The sequence below is a fragment of the Scyliorhinus torazame genome, chromosome 9 (assembly GCF_047496885.1).
Source record: "Scyliorhinus torazame isolate Kashiwa2021f chromosome 9, sScyTor2.1, whole genome shotgun sequence".
Taxonomy (NCBI): Eukaryota; Metazoa; Chordata; class Chondrichthyes; order Carcharhiniformes; family Scyliorhinidae; genus Scyliorhinus; species Scyliorhinus torazame.
In genome coordinates this window covers 159,361,164-159,386,448 of record NC_092715.1, presented here as the reverse complement: position 1 = coordinate 159,386,448, position 25,285 = coordinate 159,361,164, and the positions used below count along the sequence as shown (strand labels likewise).

The following is a 25,285-nucleotide window of genomic DNA, read 5'->3' as shown; positions in this document are numbered from 1 at the left end:
GAATGTTTGCCATTGTCTACCCACTGTCATCCCTTTAAGTAACACTCCCCAATCTATCAAGGCCAACTCACGCCTCATATCTTCATAGTTCCCTTTATTAAGATTCAGCACCGTAGCCTCCGAATCAATTCTTTCACTCTCCAATTGCTAAAAAATTCTATCATGTTATGGTTGCTCATCCCCAGGGGTCTCGTACAGCCAGATTGGCAATGATTCCCTTCTCATTACACAGTACCCAGTCTAAGATGGCGTGCTCTCTAGTTGGTTCCTCCACATATTGGTCACGAAAACCATCCCGTATACACTCCAGAAATTCCTCCTCTATAGCATTGTGGCTAATTTGATTTGCCCAATCTATGTAAAGATTAAAATCACGCGTGATCACCGATATTCCCTTATTACATGCAACTCTAATTTCGTGTTTTATGCCATTCCCAACATCACCACTGTAGTTTGATGGTCTATATATGACACCCACTAATGTTTTTTGCCCCTTAGTATTTCTCTACTCTACCCATACAGATTCCACATTGTCAGAGTCAATAACCTTTCTCACGACAGTGTTAATTTCCTCTTTAATCAGCAGTGCCACACCATCACCTTTTCTTTTATGCCTGTCCTTCCGAAATACTGAAAACCCTGGGACATTTTGTTCCCATCCCTGGTCACCCTACAGCCATGTCTCCGTAATCCCATTTATATCTATCTGAGTGATTAATTCATCCACTTTATTGCAAATGCTCCGTGCATTAAGGAACAGTGCCTTTAAGTTTGTCTTTTTCACATTGTTTGTCTTGCTCCCAATATTTTTCTCTATTGCCCAGTTTGAATTTTGCCCTTGGTTTCTCCACCTATCACGTTTCTTATTCACTTTTCTACCTTTTTTTCTGTCCTTGCTCCCTCTTTATCTGACTCCTTGCATAGGTTCCCAGCCCCCTTGCATATTAGTTTAAACCTCCCCAATTGCTCTAGCAAATACCCCCCCCTAGGACATGAGTTCCAGTTCTGCCCAGGTGTAACCCGTCCAGTTTGTACAAGTCCCACCTCCCCCAGAACCGGTCCCAATGCCCCGGAAATCTGAAACCCGCCCCCTGACACCATCTCTTCAGCCACATATTTATCATATATATCCTGACATTTCTACTCTGACTAGCACGTGGCACTGGTCGTAATCCTGAGATCACTACCTTTGAGGCCCTATTTCTTAACTTCCTTCCTAGCTCCCTGTATTCTGCTTTTGGGACCTCATCCCTTTTTTTTTACCTATGTCATTTGTACCAATGTGTACCACGACCACTGGCTGTTCACGCTCCTCCTCCAGAATGTCCTGTGCCCGCTCCGAGACTCCTTGAACCTAGCACCAGGGAGACAACATACCATCCTGGAGTCTCGTTTGCAGCCATAGAAATGCCTGTCTATTCTCCTTATAATTGAACCCCCTATAACTATTGCACTGGCACACTTATTACTCCTCCCCTTTGCAGCAGAACCACGAGTGGTGCCACGAGTTTGGCTGTTGCTGTTTTCCCGAGAGGCCATTCCCCTCAACAGTATCCAAAATGGTATATCTGGTCTGCAGGGGAATGGCAGGGGAATATCTGCCTAGCTCTCTTGCTCTGTCTGGTGGTCACCCACTCCCTTCCTGCCTGCGGAGTCTGAGCCTGCGGTGTGACCTCCTCTCTAACGTGCTATCCATGATGCTCTCCGACTCGCGAATGCTCCACAGTGTCTCCAGCCGCCACTCCAGCTCTGAAACTCGAGCTTCCTGGAGCTGTAACTCGAGACACTTCCTGCACACATGCTGACCCTGGGGACAGGAACTGTCCCCAGCCTGCCACATGGAGCAAGAGGAGCAAACCACGCCTTGGAGCTGCCCTGCCATGATTTATTCCTTTAAATTAAACTTTTGAAATTAAACTTTTGAAAGATGTTTTTGTGTCAGATTATATCCAATGTCTCCTATACTACTTATTAAGTAAGTTACTAAGTTATTTAAATCAACTTAAAATAGTAATTAAAATCAACCTAAAAATAGTTATTTAAATAAAATAAAAACTAGTATTTAAATCAGTAACTCCATAAATATTCAAATCTTAGCCCAGTCTACCTCAGCCAATCAGATCACAGACTCCTATGACATCACTTTACCCTTTAGTTTTCAATTTTGAAACAAACAAACAACTGTCCTACCAGTAGGGGCGCTGTCTTTATCTCCTGGTCCAGTTAGGAGTGTCCCTTGCAGGTCCGGCTGTCTCATATATGCAATATAATGCATATTGTAAATTGTTTTATCTTTCTGAACTTGTACAGTAAAGTTTATTTCTGTTACTTCAAAACCCGTGAAATCTTGGCTTTATTCACTTAGCAAGCACCTGAATCTCAAATATTGTCAACTCTAAACACAACTTTATTGGTCTCTTACTGGCTCTCTCACAACCCAAGGTCCGCCCATGGATCACCTTTGACAAAAGTGCTACAAAACTAGCTTGGCCACAAGGGAGGTGGAACCATTCTTTTGCAAAGTGTCTTATCAAGACTTTCAGATCAACACTCTTTCAGTTATGAAATAGTTAAAACGTTGGCACTTAATGTGAATGAGTTTGTCCTTGAAGCATTATCAGTTTAAATTTTGGATTTTGACAGAACTAAACATGTGTAGAATTGTTGAGGGAAAAGAAATGTTGTTTGACTGCTGGTTTCAGTCAATGAATTTAGAGATGTTTGAAAAATTATTTGGGAACTCTTGGAAGACTATAAGATCTAAATTAAAGGAATCTGCAGTTCTGGCAGATGGGTACAATATACCACAAGTAGCTAGGAGGCAGAAGATCTCTATTCGTAAACCCACAGTGAAACTGGAGAAATAGAAATTTGGGAACGGAAAAAAAAAACTTGCTTTAGTGAAATGGCAGAATCTGTTCCAGTAAATACAAAATGTTTGTGTAGAGGTTAAAGGTAACGTAAAGAAGCCAATCTGCTTCCACTGCTTTATAATAAGGCATATAAAGTGAATTGATGAAAGCTGAAAGTTAAATCAGTGGCAGTAATAGGGATGCCTTTTGTAGGCACTTAAAATGGCCAACTCCCGATTCAAAATGGCGAACGGCAAAGGCTGATGGGAAAGTCAGCCAACAGGACAAAAACGAGCAGCTGCAGGTTGGCTGTGTATTTACCTCTGGAAAGGCCAGACAAGATCGATACCAGCAACCATCAGCATAACAAAACACCAGCCATCTGCATACTAATGAGCAATCCCCGGGAACAATAAGCAACATTTAGACACACAAAGCCAAACCAGACTCTTCGGCGCCAGCAGAAGCCTACACAAAAGGAGGTGAACGAGCACCTCAAGACCGCCCATCGATCAGGGAATCGCTCCAGTATTGGAGAAAATCAAACCAAGCGATTGGGACAAAGTCCAATCACTTGGGACCAGGTACAAGGCCCGCCCCGAAAGGCGGGAAGCCCCTGGGAACTATAAGAATTGAGCCCCAAGTTCAAGTCGCTCTCTTCTCCACGTCCTCTCCAGCTCTTCATGCTTCAGCAGCTTCTCTTCAGCTCTTTTTCCTGCCCGGGTCACCCAGCAACAACGAACCAACAGTGACCGTGACCGGAGCAGTGAACATCGAACCTGTAAGTCTTACTTCAATGCTCGCTACGAGATAGGCGCTCCTAGCTACCAATCTGCACCAACTTCGAATCCCGCAGGCTCAGAACCCGAACAAAAGGCCATTTGTTTCCCTAACCTGGTGGGCCAGTTCCAAGTTAAGTATAGGCCTGTTAGTTATAGAAGTAGCTTAGACATAGAATTTGTGCATGAATAGCGATTACTGTGTATAATAAATGTGCTTTGATTTAAACCTTACTAATCGGTGTATTGGATTATTGATCATTACTCGGACTTGAACCACGTGGCGGTATCATAAAGATACCTGGCGACTCAAGAGCAAAGGTGATAAAACAGAGCAATTGAACTAAGGCAAAGTTAGCAACACTTTGGAAAATACTTTTCGAGTAAACAAAATGGGTGAAAGAAAATGGTTTCCTTGGCACCTACTAAAATGGTGGATATAGCTCAAGATAACCAAGGGGATTATTTCCCCTTTAATAACATATTCGCATGGACAGAAGATTGACCAGCTAACAGGAGAAAGAGAGTAAGGATAAATGATTCATTTTCTGGTTGACAGGATGTGATGAGTGGTGTGCCACATGGATCAGTGCAATGGCCTCAACATTTTACAATTTATATAAATGATTCAGACGAAAGGATCAATGGTATGGTTGCTAAACTGGCTGACGACACAAAGATAGGTAGGATAGTAAGTTGTGAAGAGGACATAAGGAGGCTACAAAAAGATATTATTACCAGGATAAGAGTGTGCAGTTTATCAAGTCCCACTACGCAGGTCGCACCATTAGTTTAAATATTTAATTAATTCACCAGAATGGCCAATTATTTACCCGTGCTACTGTTGACCTTGGATAAAAGAGACTTTAGCCAAGCTTCTTTCAGTGAACTCAGGATTATTAATTTACTATAAAAACAAAACTTCATTAAAAAAACAATTTGCAATAACTGGTTAACACACAATTGTAGGATGGAAATATAACTACCCTTCCATAAAAATACCCCAGCACATACACACAGAAACAAACAAAGGACAAATGGATGAGGTCTCTGCTGAGATGGAGTTGGAGGAAAGGCATTAAGAAATAAAGGATAAACTTCACAGGGTTTTGACGCTGTTGATCTGGAGCTCCCTCATGTGAGGATGGGCCACTGGTTCCAGTGGATGTTTGGAGGTTCTCACCAATGGAGTTTTGGCATGGAGAATATAGAGATGGATGAATTTTTATTGCCTCAGCGTTGCAGGTTTCCAAACGCAGACAAGTTATACTCGTGAGGATTCTCTGGTTGTAGCTTGATCACCGAACATGAAATTTCAGGCAAGGCAGGGAGCAAATTAGGGCAACCTTCCTTCTTGGCTTCGTTCAGAGAAGATTTACTAGAGTAATACCTGGAGTGGGAAGGTTGTCTTATGAGGAAAGGCTAGGCCAGCATTTATTATCGGCCACTAACTGCCCGTGAGAAGGTTCTGATGAGCCGTTTTCTTCAACCGCTGCAGTCCAACAGGTAAAGGTACACCCACAGTGTTATTAGGAAGGGAATTCCAGGATTTTGACCCAGCACCAGTGAAGAAACAACAAATCAAGATGCTGTGTGATTTGGAGGGCAACATACTGGTGGTGGTGTTCCCATGCATCAGCTGACTTTATCCTTCTAGGTGTTAGAGGCTGTGGGTTTGGAAGGTGCTGTCAAAGAAATCTTGGTGAGTTGCTGAAGTTTTTTTTTAGATTGTACACATTGCTGCTACAGTGTGTTGGTTTAAGTTGGTGGATGGGGTGAAAATAAAGTCGGCTACTTGATCCTGTATGGTGTCAAGCTCCTTGAGCGTTGTCAGAGCTGCACTAATCCAGGCAAGTGGAAGTTATTGCATCACATTCCTCATTTTTTTTATTGACAGCACAGAAGGAGGCCATTTGGCTCATCGTGTCTGCACTTGCTTCCAAAAGAACTACACAGCTAGTCCTGTCTCTGAAGCCCTCTAAATTAATCACTTTCAAATATGTATCTGGCTCTCTTTTGAAACCTCCTATGGAATCCATCTCCGCCATTCTCCCAGGCAGTGCATTCCAAACCCCAACAAGGATGAAGACGTTTCTCCTCATCTCAGTCCGACCTCTCTTGCTAGACACCTTGAAACTGTGACCCCTCGTCACTGACATACCAACGAGTGGAAACAGGGTATCCTGCTTTACCCTGTCAAAATTGTTCATAATTTTGAACACCTCAATAAGGTCACCTCTTAATCTTCTCTGCTCCAAGGAGAACAAGGCCAGTTTCTCCAATCTTTCCTTGTATCTAAAATTCCTCATTCCTGGTCCACATCCAAAGATGTGCAGGTTAGGTGGATTGGCCATGATAAATTTCCCTTAGTGACCAAAAAAAGGTTAGGAGGGGTCATTGGGTTACGGGGATAGGGTGGAAGTGAGGGCTTAAGTGGGTCAGTGCAGACTCGATGGGCCGAATGGCCTCCTTCTGCACTGTATGTGCTATGTTATTCTAGTAAATTTCCTCTGTACTCTCTCTAGGGCTTTAACATCCTTCCTTAAATAAGGTGCCCAGAACTAAATACAATACTCCAAATGTGGTTTAACCAATGATTTGTAGAGATGTACTATCACTTCCTTGCTTTCATATTTTATGGCTCTAGTTATAAACTCAAGGATCCTATAAGCTTTCTTGATTACTGTTTTAACTTGCCTGGCTACCTTCAGAGAATTATGCACTCGAACCCTGAAGTCCGTTTGCACCTGTACTTCCATCAAAATTGTTCCATTGAGCCCATATTGTCTCGCCATGTTTCTTCTACCAAAGTGCATTACCTCACATTTTGCTGCATTGAAGTTCATCTGCCAGGCGTCTGCCCATTTAGCCAACTCGGAAGTCGCTCAGCATCAATCTCGCAATTAACTATTCTCCCTAGCTTAGTATCATCTACAAATTTAGAGATTTTGCCCGCAGCACCCACCTCAAAATGATTTATATAAATTAGAAAAAACAAGGATGCCAACACTAAGCCCTGGGGAACACCACTTTCAAATTGTCTCCAGTTTGAGAAATGCCCATCTAAACCTACCCTCTGTTTCCTATCTCTTAGCCAGTTTCTAATACATACTTCCAAGGACTCGTCAATCCCAAACATTTTGAATTTGCTAACCAACCTGCCATGTGGCACTATATCAAACGCTTTCTGAAAGTCCAAATATACAATACCACAGCACTACCTTCATCCACTGCCTGAGTCACCTCATCAAAGAGCTCAATTAAATTTGTCAGCCAAGATCTGCCCTTGACAAAACCATCTTGACTGTCTAGTGTTAACTTATTTTTCTCTAAGTGTATATGTGTCTAATACTGTATTTTGGCGTCTGTTACGACCCCTTCCAGGGACAGAGCTGTATAACATCCGCTTCCCCTCCTACACACCTGAGAATCAACTACTCAGGTGACTAGGGGGCAGAGCTCCCTCCTAATTGGAGGAGTTCCCACAGAATATAAACCCTGACCTGGAAGCAGTCTGGAGAAGGAGACCCTGCAGGGAGTGGAGTGTGGAAAGGAGTGATTATTGTGACGAGTGCGGAATAAAGTGGGTTGTACCCTGTCAGCCTGGCCTCTTGTGAAGTCTTTGCCTCTCTCCACAATACTGGCGACAAGGATCAAGTGGCGATGCCGTAAGACGAAAGTGCTGCGACTTCAGATCGTTTTTCAACCGCCTCGGGAGGCCACTCTCCGACCAGCAGGCATGGTATACATAGGTAAACTAGTGTGTTTCGATGCCTACTCAGATGATTAGGCCCAATATGTCAAAAGAATTCAACTTTTTTTACGCACGAACGCTATTACCAATGACGAGTGACAGACCATCACCTTACTGACTGCCGTTGGCAGACGGACTAATGCACTAATCAGGAACTTGGCTTACCCATGCTGATCGACTGGGTGGGCCGTCACCTAAATCCTGAGCCACTGATTATGGTCCGACGGTATTGGTTCCATTCCACAGGGTAATACTTAATACATTTATGGGGACTCTCTGCCATGTGTTCCTGATGCAAGGTCTGGTGATGAGAACATTGTCCAGGAAGACAGCCACCCTCTGCAATCCTTGCTAAATGTTCTCCATAACCCTCTGGAATATCACAGAAGCCGAGGAGACTCCAAACGGCAACCGCATATATTCGTACAATCTCCGATAAGTATTGATCAGCATGTATTTTGGGAACTTGGCACGAGCACAAGCTGCAAGTACGCGTCGCCCATGTCCAGCTTATTGAACGTTTTTTCCCCGCTGAGCCGGGCATAGAGGTCCTTGATCCAAAGGACCAGGTAACGATCAAGGCGGGATACCCGTTTCATGGTCATTTCACAGTCCACACAGAGCTGCACCAACCCATCTGGCTTCAACACGGGGACCATGGGCACGGCCCAATCGGCATAGTGGACAAGGCGAATAATCTCCAGCTGCTCCAAACGGTCCAATTCCTGGTCTATCTTGGCTCATGTATATAAAAATAAATTGTGATTTAAATCGTGGAAAAAAAGTTACTGGTCTCAACCGAGATCATGACAAGTCCAATTCATCTTTCCTTCCGATCTTGCACAACAATGATAGATCCATCAATCTTTACAGACTGGTTAAACATTTCTTGATGCAAGGTGCAGTTGACAAAACCCACAGTCCCTAATGCACCTCAACTTTCTCAACAGGATAAGGCAGCCGTTTATTAATGCGCACCGGGTGTATGTGAAGCATGTAAATACCCAATGAATGTTCAATATCTCTGATGAAAGGTCATTGACCTTTCCCGTTTCCCTTTCCATAGGTGCTCCCTGACCAGTAGAATATTTCCGTTATTTTCTATTTTTAGTTTTGGTTTTAATGTTTCTATATTTTAAGGCAACCCATAATCCCACTGCTGCTTATCTGGATGGTTGACTGGCAACCAAGGCTACTCTCTATAGATATGACTGCAAACATTGAATCATATCCCAGTGAATCCCAAGGAATATTTGCATGATTATTTTTTTTTAACTACAGTATCTCCTCTTAATTCCTACATTAATGTGCTTTCAAACCTTCATTTGTTACATCTCCTTAGTGCAGATTTCTTTGTGATAGCTTTGTGGTATTTTGATGGAGTGTGGCATTAGAAGAAGCATACTCAATGGAAAACATAGCATTTCCTTATTCTAGGCTTTTGAACCTGAAGGTTATTGCTCCATAAAGTTTCAAAGCAGGTTTGTCGGGTCTGGATTCTAGTGATCATCAAAGCCCTCACATTGTTGATTGAAACATGAACTATACCTCAGAAATGTCCCAGTAAATCAGTCGGTGAAGGATAGTACTGGAGCCAATCCTTACTCAGTCTAACATTTACTTAGAGTGAAACATTCTAAGCATATACCTTCTAATCCAACTACACCCATTTCAAATGTCTCTTTATATTTGCTCAAATGAAACTCCAATTAATTTCCTACACCTCCATATAACTAAACACAATTTCATATGCAATTAACATGTCAATTTTCAAATTTAGGATGACTGAAATATTGGATAAATATTTGAGCACCACATCAGCAAACTGAATTTGTAATGGCTGCCCATTTAACAATGGTTGTAACTTATTAAAATTCAGTTAGTCATTTTTATTCCTAAAACAATAATGTATACTTTGAAAATACAAATTGGTTGCTAGATATAAAATTTTGCACTTCAGAATAACACATTTCTTCAAGAAAGATGATATAATAAAAAAGAAAATTACCTCAAAGCTGAGCCCAGGCTCATTAAACATATTTCCCAACCAGGAAAGCACAGCATTAAGAAAAGCCAGGAGTGCCAGAAATGCAATAAGGTTAACGGCAATGTTTGCCACCAATGCGATTGAGGTAAAGGCTCCTAAACAAGCAGCTTCTATGATGTTCGTTGCCTCACTGTAGAACAAAAAATAAATCATGTGAAAGGCCATTCATGGTACATAACAGTCAAAAGTTCGTAGGCCAAATCTGGAAAAATAACAGGGAGCGCACAATGTGCAGATTTACTGTCCAAGGCAGAAGAGATATGCTGTGAGTTGTGGATTTCCAGAACTTTCTGATCAATTCTGTTCTTTGCCTCAAGTCATGTGAGTGTCCCTTTAAGAAGGGTCTAGTCTCTTATCATGGGACCTGTGACACATTGGGCTGTGGCTGTCAGGTGAGAGGGTTTTATTTCTTAGGTTTCAATTTCAGTTTGACTACTTTGGACTGCAGAAGGAGAAAGAAGTGTTTTCCCTGTCTTTCTCTGTTTTCATTTTAAAAGCTGTTCCAGTAAAAAGCATATTGATTGTGGCTAACTGCCTTGGTAACCTTAAAGATATAGTTGCTTTCCGGAAGGAGTTTGAATCTGCTGGTTGGAACTTGATCAGAAATTCAGGAAAAGGACCAGTCCCATTCAAGTGAGAATACAGTGTGCTGGGCCACACCCTTGAAAAGGGGTTTTGGTTAACTGTATTTTGTTATTGAATTGGAACAGCAAAGGGTGAATTCATTAAATTTTATATACATAGATTACTGTATCTGTGTGGTGTCTTCATGTTTGTAATTCATAAACATTCTTGCTGTGTTTATATATATATATATATATATCTGTTAACTACAATCTTAGAATAAATCTTGTTTTGATTAAAGTGTTTAGGAAATCTGATGAATCACACCTGCAGTGAAGGCTTTTGTGCTCATCCTAGCCAAATTCAACATAAAGGTTGTAGGTCAGATGAACTTCATAATACACTTTGGAGTTTCCAAGCCCTGGCCCATAAAAGATGCCTTGTGCTAAATCTTCCCACTATACTTCAGCACTTGATGGATTTTCATATTAATAGTCCATTAAACGTATTGTAGAAAGTTAGAACAGATCATGAACAATGCAAGTGCCCTTTTAGTAACATGGGTTGGGATTCTCCCCTACCCGGCGGGGCGGGAGGTCCCGGCAGGAACCACTCTGGCGTCGGGCCGCCCCAAAAAGCCGGCGGGAAAGACATTTGGCGCCACACCAGCTGGGGCCGAAAGGACTTCGCCGGCCGGTGGAAGTCCGCGCATGCACGGAAGCGTCAGCGGCTGCTGACGTCATCCCCGCGCATGCTCTTACGCGTCGGCCATGGTGAAGGCTGTGGCCGAGGCGGAGGAAAAAGAGTGCCCCCACGGCACAGGCCCGCCCGCGGATCGTGGGCTCCGATCGCGGGCCAGGCCACCGTGGGGGCACCCCCCGGGGCCAGATCGCCCACGCGCCCCCCCCCCAGGAAGTCGGAGCCCGCACGCGCCGCCTAGTCCCACCGGTAAGAGAGGTGGTTTGATTCTCGCCGGCGGGACTGGCATGACAGCAGCGGGACTTCGGCCCATCGTGGGCCGCAGAATCGCGGGGGGGTGGGGGGGTCCACCGACCGGTGCGACGCGATTCCCGCCGCCGCCTAATATCCGGTGACAGAGAATTTGGCAACCGGCGGGGGCGGGATTCATGCCAGCCCCCGGCGATTCTCCAACCCGGCGGGGGGGTCGGAGAATCCCGCCCATTATAACTGTTAATGCAAAGCCAATCAATCTCTCCAGCTCAACAAGGGAACAAATTAAACTGTGGGGTCTCATTTCTGCAGCAAGTAAATTGTTAGAGGTTTAATTTTTTTTTCTATTTCTTTCTTGCTTTTCCTGTCTCTTTTCTCTCTTTGTCTAAACCAATCTTTTTTTCTCTTTCTATACCAGATTTGATCCTCCTACACCCTGGGCTAGAATCTCCATCCCCCGTCCTCCCCTGTGAAGGCAGCCGCCACCCGAGGTTCCCACAGATGATAGGTGGTTAGAACCACGCCATCGGGAACTCGCCCAGTTGCCCTCGGTGAATCGCGGGGAGGGCCACCGTCAATGGGCCCATACCCGCGCTGAGTAGACTGCGTGCGGCATAATTCGCGAGCCATTCTCCGGGGATCGGAGAATCGCTTCAGCGGCGCCGGCCACGAATCCCGCGCGAACGCCCATTCTCCGCCCCCGCGCCGAAAGCAATTTCACCGTGGAGACTCGGGGAATCCAGCCCCCTGTTTCTCTGCCATGCCTGTTTCTTTCTCAATCCTTAAATCCTATTGGTTAAGGAGATATACTCTTGGTCCATTTGCTCACTAATATCCTAAATACCCCACTGCACCCAACCCACTATTATCATTTCACACATCCAACATGTAATGGCATAAATTATGGGCTGAATAACACATGCAGTCACAGTGGGGGGACTCACAACAGAAAATGGGTGGCTTTCCAACTCCCACTCCTGCCATCAAATTGCACAGTATAAAATGGCATTAATGCAAATTTGGGCTGGAGGGCAGGTGTCCAGCCCATGAGGCACAAAGTGAGTGTGCAGTCTGCCCAATCGGTGCTAGTGGGTGGGTTGTCCGGCATTCGAAGTTGCTAAGGTGTTGGCCATTACCTGGAAGAAGGAGGTCATGGCCAGTATTATGCCAGCTGGCATGGAGCAGTGTCATGTGATCCAGCAAATGAGTGCCTTCTAGATGGATCTTGAGAATTTATTTTGGGAAATATAGTATCAGGCTTGATTTCAGGTGAGCTTGAATGTTTTAACTATTTCTCTGAAATGTCCATGGACTAAATTGCTTCTTGCCACTGATCACCAGTGGCATTCAATTTGAACATCAACAGGTTTTCAAGATCTTAACAGAGGAGCTATCTAGTTAAAGCATGTTTTCCTCTGTAGATGTCCATGGCACGGTGCAGGCGAGACATCCTGAATGAGGAGACAGCTAGAGTGAGGTTGAAACTTGGTAATTTGGTGCAGTGAGGTAATTCGGTGCAGAGTGGGAGGAGGTGCTTTTTCCCTATTGTTTTGTTTTCCTTCTTCTGGCTTGTAACTGTTAATCTGCAGGGAGGGACCTGTTAAATTTGAAAAAAGTAAAACTTATCAATAAACTAAGTAGACGTGTAACTAAACCTGAGGGCAGAGATTAGTACTGAGCATTTAATTTTACAGGAATAATCTAGCGTCATGGCCATATAGTTAATTATAACTCAGTCTAACAATAATTCAAGAATTTATTTTAAATTGACTAACTAGTGCTTAAATGTCACTCAGCGGGGTGCAGTGCTCTAACTGTAAGATGTGGCAGATCTGTGACGCTTCCAGCGTTCCGGTCGGCTACATCTGCAGCAAGTGTAACCAATGGCAGCTCCTCACAGACCGCGTGGTTCGGCTGGAGCAGCAGTTGGATGCACTTGGGAGTATGCAGATGGCGGAAAGCATCATAGATAGGAGTTATAGATACCTGGTCACATCCAAGGTGCAGGCAGACAGATGGGTGACCGCTAGAAAGGGCAGGCAGTCAGCGCAGGAATCCTCTGTGGCTGTCCCCCTCTCTAGCAGGTATACCATTTTGGATACTGTTGGGCGGGCTAGCTTATCAGAGGAAAACAACAGCAGCCAGATTTCGGCGGCGTGAGAGCAGCTGGTGAGTCAGTTTCAGCGGGAGCATTGCGGAAGGAGGTTGCTGGGAGGTAAGTCAACCTTTAAAAGCACTTCTCTTTGCAGGGGCAGGCCAGTCGATTTCGGCGGCGTGAGAGCAGCTGGTGAGTCAGTTTCAGCGGGAGGATTGCGGAAGGAGGTTGCTGGGAGGTAAGTCAACCTTTAAAAGCACTTCTCTTTGCAGGGGCAGGCCAGTCGATTTCGGCGGCGTGAGAGCAGCTGGTGAGTCAGTTTCAGCGGGAGCATTGCGGAAGGAGGTTGCTGGGAGGTAAGTCAACCTTTAAAAGCACTTCTCTTTGCAGGGGCAGGCCAGTCGATTTCGGCGGCGTGAGAGCAGCTGGTGAGTCAGTTTCAGCGGGAGCATTGCGGAAGGAGGTTGCTGGGAGGTAAGTCAACCTTTAAAAGCACTTCTCTTTGCAGGGGCAGGCCAGTCGATTTCGGCGGGAGTGGAGCTGGCTGGTTAGTCAATTTCAGCAGGAGCTGAGAATTTTTCTTTTTTTTTAAATTAGTTTTTTAGGCGGGATCAGGAAGTCGACCCGCGGACGTCTGGGAAGACCCTCACCAATAAATTCTGGTGGAGAGGAAACCCGAGACACTACACGTGTAGTGTCTCCCACCCACCCTCCTCCTCTAACCTAATAATAAAACCCATTGGTCTGAGGTAAGTACCATATTTTATTATATTATTATTATTTTTTATAAAAATTTAATTTAGTTGTTAGCCAGATCTTGGTAGAAAGTTAGAGGAATGGCAGGGAAGGGAGTGCAATGTTCCTCCTGCAGGATGTTTGAGGTGAGGGATGCAGTTAGTGTCCCTGCTGATTTTACCTGCAGGAAGTGCTGCCATCTCCAGCTCCTCCAAGACCGAGTTAGGGAACTGGAGCTGGAGTTGGAAGAACTTTGGATCATTCGGGAGGCAGAAGGGGTCATAGATAGCAGCTTCAGGGAATTAGTTACACCAAAGATTGGAGATAGGTGGGTAACTGTAAGAGGGACTGGGAAAAAACAGTCAGTGCAGGGATCCCCTGCGGTCGTTCCCCTGAGAAACAAGTATACCGCTTTGGATACTTGTGGGGGGGACGACTTACCAGGGGTAAGCCATGGGGTACGGGCCTCTGGCACGGAGTCTGTCCCTGTTGCTCAGAAGGGAAGGGGGGAGAGGAGCAGAGCATTAGTAATTGGGGACTCTATAGTCAGGGGCACAGATAGGAGATTTTGTGGGAGCGTGAGAGACTCACGTTTGGTATGTTGCCTCCCAGGTGCAAGGGTACGTGATGTCTCGGATCGTGTTTTCCGGGTCCTTAGGGGGGAAGGGGGAGCAGCCCCAAGTCGTGGTCCACATTGGCACCAACGACATAGGTAGGAAAGGGGACAAGGATGTCAGGCAGGCTTTCAGGGAGCTAGGATGGAAGCTCAGAACTAGAACAAACAGAGTTGTTATCTCTGGGTTGTTGCCCGTGCCACGTGATAGTGAGATGAGGAATAGGGAGAGAGAGCATTTAAACACGTGACTACAGGGATGGTGCAGGCGGGAGGGTTTCAGATTTTTGGATAACTGGGGCTCTTTCTGGGGAAGGTGGGACCTCTACAGACAGGATGGTCTACATCTGAACCTGAGGGGCACAAATATCCTGGGGGGGAGATTTGTTAGTGCTCTTTGGGGGGGTTTAAACTAATGCAGCAGGGGCATGGGAACCTGGATTGTAGTTTTAGGGTAAGGGAGAATGAGAGTATAGAGGTCAGGAGCACAGATTTGACGTCGCAGGAGGGGGCCAGCGTTCAGGTAGGTGGTTTGAAGTGTGTCTACTTCAATGCCAGGAGTATACGAAACAAGGTAGGGGAACTGGCAGCGTGGGTTGGTACCTGGGACTTCGATGTTGTGGCCATTTCGGAGACATGGATAGAGCAGGGACAGGAATGGATGTTGCAGGTTCCGGGGTTTAGGTGTTTTAGTAAGCTAAGAGAAGGAGGCAAAAGAGGGGGAGGTGTGGCGCTGCTAGTCAAGAGCAGTATTACGGTGGCGGAGAGGATGCTAGATGGGGACTCTTCTTCCGAGGTAGTATTGGCTGAAGTTAGAAACAGGAAAGGAGAGGTCACCCTGTTGGGAGTTTTTTATAGGCCTCCTAATAGTTCTAGGGATGTAGAGGAAAGGATGGCGAAGATGATTCTGGATATGAGCGAAAGTAACAGGGTAGTTATTATGGGAGACTTTAACTTTCCAAATATTGACTGGAAAATATATAGTTCGAGTACAATAGATGGGTCGTTTTTTTGTACAGTGTGTGCAGGAGGGTTTCCTGAAACAATATGTTGACAGGCCAACAAGAGGCGAGGCCACGTTGGATTTGGTTTTGGGTAATGAACCAGGCCAGGTGTTGGATTTGGAGGTAGGAGAGCACTTTGGGGACAGTGACCACAATTCGGTGACGTTTACGTTAATGATGGAAAGGGATAAGTATACACCGCAGGGCAAGAGTTATAGCTGGGGGAAGGGCAATTATGATGCCATTAGACGTGACTTGGGGGGGATAAGGTGGAGAAGTAGGCTGCAAGTGTTGGGCACACTGGATAAGTGGGGCTTGTTCAAGGATCAGCTACTGCGTGTTCTTGATAAGTATGTACCGGTCAGACAGGGAGGAAGGCGTCGAGCGAGGGAACCGTGGTTTACCAAGGAAGTGGAATCTCTTGTTAAGAGGAAGAAGAAGGCCTATGTGAAGATGAAGTGTGAAGTTTCGGTTGGGGCGATGGATAGTTACAAGGTAGCGAGGAAGGATCTAAAGAGAGAGCTAAGACGAGCAAGGAGGGGACATGAGAAGTATTTGGCAGGAAGGATCAAGGAAAACCCAAAAGCTTTCTATAGGTATGTCAGGAATAAGCGAATGACTAGGGAAAGAGTAGGACCAGTCAAGGACAGGGATGGGAAATTGTGTGTGGAGTCTGAAGAGATAGGCGAGATACTAAATGAATATTTTTCGTCAGTATTCACTCAGGAAAAAGATAATGTTGTGGAGGAGAATGCTGAGCCCCAGGCTAATAGAATAGATGGCATTGAGGTACGTAGGGAAGAGGTGTTGGCAATTCTGGACAGGCTGAAAATAGATAAGTCCCCGGGACCTGATGGGATTTATCCTAGGATTCTATGGGAGGCCAGGGAAGAGATTGCTGGACCTTTGGCTTTGATTTTTATGTCATCATTGGCTACAGGAATAGTGCCAGAGGACTGGAGGACAGCAAATGTGGTCCCTTTGTTCAAAAAGGGGAGCAGAGACAACCCCGGCAACAATAGACCGGTGAGCCTCACGTCTGTAGTGGGTAAAGTCTTGGAGGGGATTATAAGGGACAAGATTTATAATCATCTAGATAGGAATAATATGATCAGGGATAGTCAGCATGGCTTTGTGAAGGGTAGGTCATGCCTCACAAACCTTATTGAGTTCTTTGAGAAGGTGACTGAACAGGTAGACGAGGGTAGAGCAGTTGATGTGGTGTATATGGATTTCAGCAAAGCGTTTGATAAGGTTCCCCACGGTAGGCTATTGCAAAAAATGCGGAGGCTGGGGATTGAGGGTGATTTAGAGATGTGGATCAGAAATTGGCTAGCTGAAAGAAGACAGAGGGTGGTGGTTGATGGGAAATGTTCAGAATGGAGTACAGTCACAAGTGGAGTACCACAAGGATCTGTTCTGGGGCCGTTGCTGTTTGTCATTTTTATCAATGACATAGAGGAAGGCGCAGAAGGGTGGGTGAGTAAATTTGCAGACGATACTAAAGTCGATGGTGTTGTCGATAGTGTGGAAGGATGTAGCAGGTTACAGAGGGATATAGATAAGCTGCAGAGCTGGGCTGAGAGGTGGCAAATGGAGTTTAATGTAGAGAAGTGTGAGGTGATTCACTTTGGAAGGAATAACAGGAATGCGGAATATTTGGCTAATGGTAAAGTTCTTGAAAGTGTGGATGAGCAGAGGGATCTAGGTGTCCATGTATATAGATCCCTGAAAGTTGCCACCCAGGTTGATAGGGTTGTGAAGAAGGCCTATGGAGTGTTGGCCTTTATTGGTAGAGGGATTGAGTTCCGGAGTCGGGAGGTCATGTTGAAGCTGTATAGAACTCTGGTACGGCCGCATTTGGAGTATTGTGTACAGTTCTGGTCACCGCATTATAGGAAGGACGTGGAGGCTTTGGAGCGGGTGCAGAGGAGATTTACCAGGATGTTGCCTGGTATGGAGGGAAAATCCTATGAGGAAAGGCTGATGGACTTGAGGTTGTTTTCGTTGGAGAGAAGAAGGTTAAGAGGAGACTTAATAGAGGCATACAAAATGATCAGGGGGTTGGATAGGGTGGACAGTGAGAGCCTTCTCCCGCGGATGGAAATGGCTGGCACGAGGGGACATAGCTTTAAACTGAGGGGTAATAGATATAGGACAGAGGTCAGAGGTAGGTTCTTTACGCAAAGAGTAGTGAGGCCGTGGAATGCCCCACCTGCTACAGTAGTGAACTCGCCAACATTGAGGGCATTTAAAAGTTTATTGGATAAACATATGGATGATAATGGCATAGTGTAGGTTAGATGGCTTTTGTTTCGGTGCAACATCGTGGGCCGAAGGGCCTGTACTGCGCTGTATTGTTCTATGTTCTATGTTCTATGTAGAACAGTGGCACCGCAACTGGCTCTGTTGCTCAGCAGGGGAGGGCAAAGTGCAGGAGAGCGATAGTTATAGGGGACTCTACAGTAAGGGGCACAGATAGGCGCTTCTGTGGACGTGAAAGAGACTCCAGGATGGTATGTTGCCTCCCTGGTGCCAGGGTCAAGGATGTCTCTGAATGAACACAGGACATCCTGAAGGGAGGGTGAACAGCCAGAGGTCGCAGTACACAGAGGTACTAACGACATAGGCAGGAAGAGTAATGAAGTCCTGCAGAAGGAGTTCAGGGAGTTAGAGCTAAGCAAAAAAGCAGGACCTCTAGGGTTGTAATCTCAGGATTACTCCCTGTGCCACGTCCCAGTGAGGCTAGAAATAGGAGGATAGTGCAGCTAAACACGTGGCTAAACTGGTGGTGTAGGAGGGAGGGTTTCAGATTTTTGGACCATTGCGGGCAGGTGGGACCTGTACAAGAAGGACGGGTTACATCTAAATTGGAGGGGCACTGATATCCTGGCTGGGAGGTTTGCTAAATTCACTCGGGAGGATTTAAACTAGTATGGCAGGGGGGTGGAAACCAGAATGTGAGTTTAGAAGATGTAATAACTGAAGGGGAAATAGAGAACCAAAATAAAAGAACAACATCACCCTCAGGCAGAACAAAAAAGGTGACAAGTGCGAAAAGGGAGGTGGTCAATGCAGGATTGAGGGTGTTGCACCTTAATGCATGCAGTATACGGAACAAGGTAAATGAGCTTGTTGCGCACATTGAAATTGGCTGGTACAATGTTGTGGGCATCACAGAGACATGGCTGCAAGGGGATTAGTGCTGGGATCAAAATATACAAGGATATGTGTCCTATCGAAAGGACAGGCAGGTGGGCAAAGGGGGCGGGGTTGCATTGTTAGTAAGGAATGAAGTTAAATCGATAAGGAGCGATATAGGATCAGAAGGCATAGAATTTCTATGGGTAGAGTTGAGGAACCGCAAAGGTAAAAAGACCCTGATGGCAGTTATGTACAGGCCCCCTAGCAGTAGTCAGGAGGTGGGTCAGAAAATAAATCAGGAGATAGAGAAAGCATGTAAAAAAGGCAATATTACAATAATCGTGGGGGACTTCAATATGCAGGTGGGCTGGGAAAATCAGGTTGGTAGTGGATCCCAAGAAAAGGAATTTGTGGAATGTCTAAGAGATGTTTTTTTGGAGCAGCTTGTGACAGAGCCTATTAGGGAACAGGCAATTCTGGATTTAGTGATGTGTAATGAGGCAGACTTGATTAGGGAACTTAAGGTGAAGGAACCCTGAGGGAGCAGTGACCACAATATGATAGAATCTACCCTGCAGTTTGAGAGGGAGAAGCTGCAATCAAATGTAAAGGTATTACAATTAAATGAGGGTAACTACAAAAACATGAGCAAGGGGCTGGACAGACTTGATTGGAAAAGGAGCCTAGCAGGGAAGACAATGGAACAGCAATGGCAGGAGTTTTGGGGGGTTATTCGGAGGCACAACAGAAATTCAACCCAAGGAGGAAAAAACATGCTAACGGGAGGACAAGGCATCCATGGCTGACGAGGGAAGTCAAGGACAGCATAAAGACTAAAGAAAAAACATACAAAGTGGCGAGGATTAATGGGAAGCCAGGGGATTGGGAAGCCTTTAAAAGTGAGCAGAGGACAACTAAAAAAGCAATAAGGGGGGAGAAGATGAAGTATGGGTGCAAGCTGGCTAGTAATATAAAGGAAGATAGGAAGAGTTTTTTTCAATATATAAAAGGTAAGAGAGAGGCAAAAATAGACATTGGACCACTGGAAAATGTGGCTGGAGAAGTAATAATCAGAAACAAAGAAATGGCAGACAAACTGAATAGTTACTTTGCATCAGTTTTCATGGTGGAAGACATCAGTGGGATGCCAGAGCTCCAGGAGAACCAGGGGGCAGAGTTGAGTGCAGTGGCCATCATGAAGGAGAAGGTTCTGGGGAAACTGAAAGGTCTGAAGGTGGATAAGTTACCTGGACCGGATGGACTACACCCCAGGGTTCTAAAAGAGATAGCTGAGGAGATTGTGGAGGCATTGGTGTGATGTTTCAGGAATCAGGAAGGGTCCCAGAGGACTGGAAAGTGGCCAATGTAACACCACTGTTTAAGAAGGAAGGGAAGCAGAAGACGGGAAATTATTCCTACATTATTCGACGAAGCCGGTTAGCCTGACTTCGGTCATTGGTAAGATTTTAGAGACCATTATTAAAGATGAGATCGTGGAGTACTTGGAAGTGCATGATAAAATAGGACTGGGTCAGCATGGCTTTGTCAAGGGAAGGTCATGTCTGACAAATCTGTTAGAGTCCTTTGAGGAAGTAACAAGGAAGTTAGACAAAGGAGAACCAGTGGACGTGATTTATTTGGATTTCCAGAAGGCCTTTGACAAGGTGCCGCATAGGCTGTTAAATAACTGTTAAATAAGTTAAGAGCCCATGGTGTTAAGGGTAAGATCCTGGCATGGATAGAGGATTGGCTGACTGGCAGAAGGCAGACAGTGGGGATAAATGGTCTTTTTCAGGATGGCAGCCGGTGACTCGTGGTGTACCTCAGGGGTCGGTGCTGGGACCACAACTTTTCACAATATACATTAATGGTCTGCAGGAAGGAACTGAAGGCACTTTGCTAAGTTTGCAGATGATACAAAGATCTGTAGAGGGGCAGGTAGTATTGAGGAAGCAAGCGGGCTTTAGAAGCACTTGGATAGGCTAGGAGAATGGGCAAAGAAGTGGCAGATGGAATACAATGTGGAAAAGTGTGAGGTTATGCACTTTGGAAGGAGAAATGGAGGCATAGACTATTTTCTAAATGGGAAGATGCTTAGGAAATCAGAAGCACAAAGGGACTTGGGAGTCCTTGTTCACAATTCTCTCAAGGTTAACGTGCAGGTTCAGTCGGCAGTTAGGAAGGCAAATGCAATGTCAGCATTCATGTCGAGAGGGCTAGAATACAAGACCAGGGTTGTACTTCTAAGGCTATATAAGGCTCTGGTCAGACTTCATTTGGAGTATTGTGAGCAGTTTTGGGCCCCGTATCTAAGGAAGGATGTGCTGACCTTGGAAAGGGTCTAGAGGAGGTTCACAAGAATGATCCCTGGAATGAAGAGCTTGTCGTATGAGGAACGGTTGAGGACTCTGAGTCTGTCCTCGTTGGAGTTTAGAAGGATGAGAAGGGATCTTATTGAAACTTACAGGATACTGCGTGGCCTGGATAGAGTGGACGTGGAGAGGATGTTTCCACTTGTAGGAAAAACCAGAAGCAGAGGACACAATCTCAGACTAAAGGGACGATCCTTTAAAACAGAGATGAGGAGGAATTTCTTCAGCCAGAGGGTGGTGAATCTGTGGAACTCTTTGCCCCAGAAGGCTGTGGAGGCCAAATCACTGAGTGTCTTTAAAACAGAGATAGATAGGTTTTTGATCAATAAGGGGATCAGGGGTTATGGGGAGAAGGTAGAAGAATGGGGATGAGAAAAATATCAGCCATGATTGAATGGCGGAGCAGATTCGATGGGCCGAGTGGCCTAATTCTGCTCCTATGTCTTATGGCAAGGGAGCTAGGGGCGAGGAAGGGAAGAATGGCAAAAGCAGCCCTGAGGTTTGATGAAGAATCTCTCCACGCACTCCTCTGGGCTGTGTCCACCAAGTGTGAGCAACTAATACCAGTTAACAACAAGAGAAAGGGCTCCCTCGGTTGGAGGTGCATTCTGGAAGGTGGTTGCAGCTGGGGTCAGCAGCATAAGACTAGTGTCTGGCATTTGGACACTATGGCAGAAAAGGCTCAATTACCTCTTCAGGTTGGCCAGGGTGAGCAAGTCCACATTATGTGCATCCTTGCACCAGAAAGCTACAGGATAACCTTGAGAATGCTGGAGGCTTGTGGAGTGTTTGTAGGTCCAAGGTAACATTATGCAGCAATGGCATTGGTCCTTACATTGATGCCACTGTGAACTTGTTACTTTGGTTTAGTGGAGGAGCATGTACACATGAGGAAGGTACACAGTAGCTTGGCTGCATTTCTTTGTCACCCTAAAGACAGGATTGTTGTGTTCGGTATTCGATGTCTAGCAAGTAATCTACCAAACAACTTGTGACTTGTCCAAACCAGGACCTTTATTGAATCAGACGTGGTAAGATAACAATCTGTTACAGAGCAAGTTATCTTGGAGTTTCTTTGCACTCCGCTGGAAATACCACTAAGCACGACTGTCCTCATTAGATTCAACAATTATTTAGGGGTCCTTTAAGAGAACCAGCTAAAATATACTGGAAAGTAAAATGATCCTTAAAAAATTACTGAATCTACAGAAATATGATCAAGTTATAAAAATTGACTAAACTATTGAACCTGACCATGACTGTCAATAGATGCTGACAAATGTTGCAAAAGGTGTACTGTATAAATATGTCGAGAGAAGTGATGAGGGTACATTCAACGAATTAGCACCAATGGCATAAGCTGAGACTAGACATAATGTAAGGAGTTCAACTGTGGGACATAATGCATGCGAACCATGCGATTTCAAGGAAGGATAATTAATTTACAGTAATTGATTAATGTCTAATTAACCAATTACCTGTTTAGTGACAGATACTTTCCTCAATGAATTAGGAGGGTCTCAGCTGAGAATTAGAACCAATGAGAGTAAATAAGGGCTAAACCATAGATAAAGATTTCCTTAAGAATGTGATCCGTATGACTGATTATTAGAAGAATTTTAGTCTTCCGAGATTCTTGAAGCAGCCGTGAAAATTACTTTTAAAGTCTTTGTTGAAATTTCTTTTATTTTGTAGCCTTTTCTGGAACACTTTTACTTTGAAGACTTTTCTTTTACTCTCCCATATTTCAGGGACTTTTCAATGTACTCTCAAAAGTGTTTCGATTTAATTTTGTGCAAATGTATTAAATGAATTCTTGAAAAATAAAGAGTGCTTAGATACCTCTTCAACCAGACTGAGTACCTTATCCTGAGTAGAGATAAGAAGATCTTTCACTCATGTACGTCTTATAACCATCTGTCAATCACCGGATGTGCCCCACTTATATCTGAATGCCTTGTCACATGACCACTGTCTCAAGACCGCATGGTGGGTCTGTACCGCGACCTGCTGGTTGGAGGTCACACCACCAGCCATCTGCAATACTGCTCACAGGCAAATCACCACATGCCCCTTCTTCAGAAAACATTAGTGTCTGTTTACAATCATTATTACTATTTTAACTTTATATATTTGTGATATGTTTAAACAAAATGAAAAAGTTTAACTAGGGTGTCCATAAACATGATATGTGGTCAGTTTCCGACTCTTTCGCACAGTTCATTGTGCCTGCCTCATGGGATCACTTGGGCTATTGCCAGCCTTTCCAAAGATTGGTTTGAGTGTCAATCTCTTATTTCATCTCCTCTTTACTGTATGTCTTTGGAAGGCATGCATCCGTGACTGCCACACATGCGTCACCAGCTTCTTTCTCTTTCGCTTCTTGCCACAACAATGTTTGCTGCTTCTCTTGATGCTCGCTGTTTCTTTTGTCTCTGGTTTGTCAGCCCTGACCTCATCGTTTCCATTTTTACTTTTGTCAGTGGGATGAACTAGCTCTCTCAGTCTTCTCTTTCTCTTCTAGTTTTGACAATAGGTTTTTGAATTCTTCTGTGTTTTTGTTGAGGCTTGGCGCTGGTCTGCACCCTGAGCTCAGAGGTCCGCGGAGTTTCCGGTTGATTCTGAGGTGCCGATGCATCCTCACTGGGTTATGTGAGCACACCCACTTCTGCGGCCTCAACGGAATGTTGGAGCACCTTGCTTCCTGGTGCCTGGATGGAGGTTAGACCTATGGCAATGAGTGCTGCCCCTTCTTGGCTCGCTGGAACATCCTCAATGGCTCCTCTTCACTAGGATAACGATGCTGACACTCTCTGGTCTAGTTCGAGAATGTATGAGTGATCCATTGAACTGCATAGCGAGATTGTCATTAGCCCCTCCGCTGTTTCACCCTCGGCATTGTCAATCTCTTCAACATCAGAGTTGCTATCATCATAGTCATCATCAATGTCTTCCCATTGATCCTCAGCGTCCTCGAGGATCGCTGCTGATTCACTCTCGTAGTTGTCAATCTCTTCAACATCAGAGTTACTATCAACGTATGAATCATCAATGTCTTCCCACTCATCATCAGTGTCTTCAAGGATCAGGGAGTTGACTACAGGAATTGTTTCAGAGGTCTGAAACAATTCACCAAGTACCTCCTGGAGAAAACTTCTCTAAGATTGGGACAATGTCATCTGCTTCTTGCTTGGTCAGTGGCTGGTCCTCTGTGGTATCAGAAACTTTGATCTCAGTTTTTATTTTGGAGTGCGCCATCTCCGAGCTCCCGCCCTTTTCAGTGTCCAGCGCGGTCTGGACGTCCCCCGTGACAACCTCATCATTCCGTCCAAACAACCGGAGTACCGCTTCTTGGGCCTTTTCATTGAGCCCGTCCTTGCTCTTGCGAAACAGATCTACAAGCAGTTCATACTCGTCTTCATCTGTCTCACCTTCCACGCCATTACCGTCCGCATCCTCTTCAAAGTCATCATGTATATATTCGTAGTAGTCATAATCGGATTCAGAATTGTCTACAACGATTTCTCCTGTAAAATACAACATTGCACACGGAATTATGTGTTCATGCAGGAGGCAGCCAAGTTCAAAGTCAGCCTTGAGTTTGGCTGCCGAACTTTGGCTTAACATTCCACATTGTGGAACTTCAGGGGAATGAAGAAATTAAAGAACAATTCATTTCATACAGTTCTCGTGACCATTCTGTGACTGCTTCGACCTTTGTGCTTTGGTTTAGTTTTAACTGTTTTCAATGTGACATTTTTGCCCTCCCTCCAGTCGATCTTGCATCCAATGCACCCCGTGATTTCTGGTCCATCAAAGAATGATTTCAAGCGGACGTGAATCCATCTAATATACTTTCGTGATCACTTCATTTGTGAAATATTCATTGGGCACAAACTTAAATTCCAGAGTGAAGCTCCACGACTTCTAATGCTCTGACCATTTAACATTCACATCTTGTATGTAGATGCTTTAATACGGACTTGTCATGTTCCTGTATCATGCCACTAAGCACATGCACATTCCTGAAGACTGTTTACCAGAATTGCGGAATGCTCGCTAACTGTTCCGTCTCTTTGTCTGATTTGCCGTCCTCCGTCTGGATTTCTTCTGAATCCTCATCAATTTTTCACACTCTGGTATCTTGTAGGGATCTGTAGTATTCAGCTGGCCAGCCGTCTTCTGGGACACACAGCCACTCAAATAAGTTCAGGGATACACATCAATCCGCTACTATGATGGACTCAATGTCCATGTTTACAATATAAAACAGTAACATGTACCTCATGTTGTCCACGGAGAGCTCAAGTTCACATGCACCGAAAAGTCTCCATTGTTTTTGTTCCGTAATACACCGGCAGTCCGGCCGATCAGC

At 45.0% G+C, this 25,285-nt stretch overlaps 1 protein-coding gene across 1 annotated transcript in view; it reads right to left on the bottom strand.

The window, feature by feature from the left end:
- LOC140430128 (solute carrier family 28 member 3-like) overlaps nucleotides 1-25,285 on the bottom strand; it is a 516,849-nt gene that overhangs the window by 107,088 nt on the left and 384,476 nt on the right. Inside the window, exon 13 of the mRNA XM_072517641.1 lies at nucleotides 9,394-9,562. Within this exon, the coding sequence (XP_072373742.1) occupies nucleotides 9,394-9,562 (169 nt within the window). The remainder of the gene's footprint in view (nucleotides 1-9,393; nucleotides 9,563-25,285) is intronic.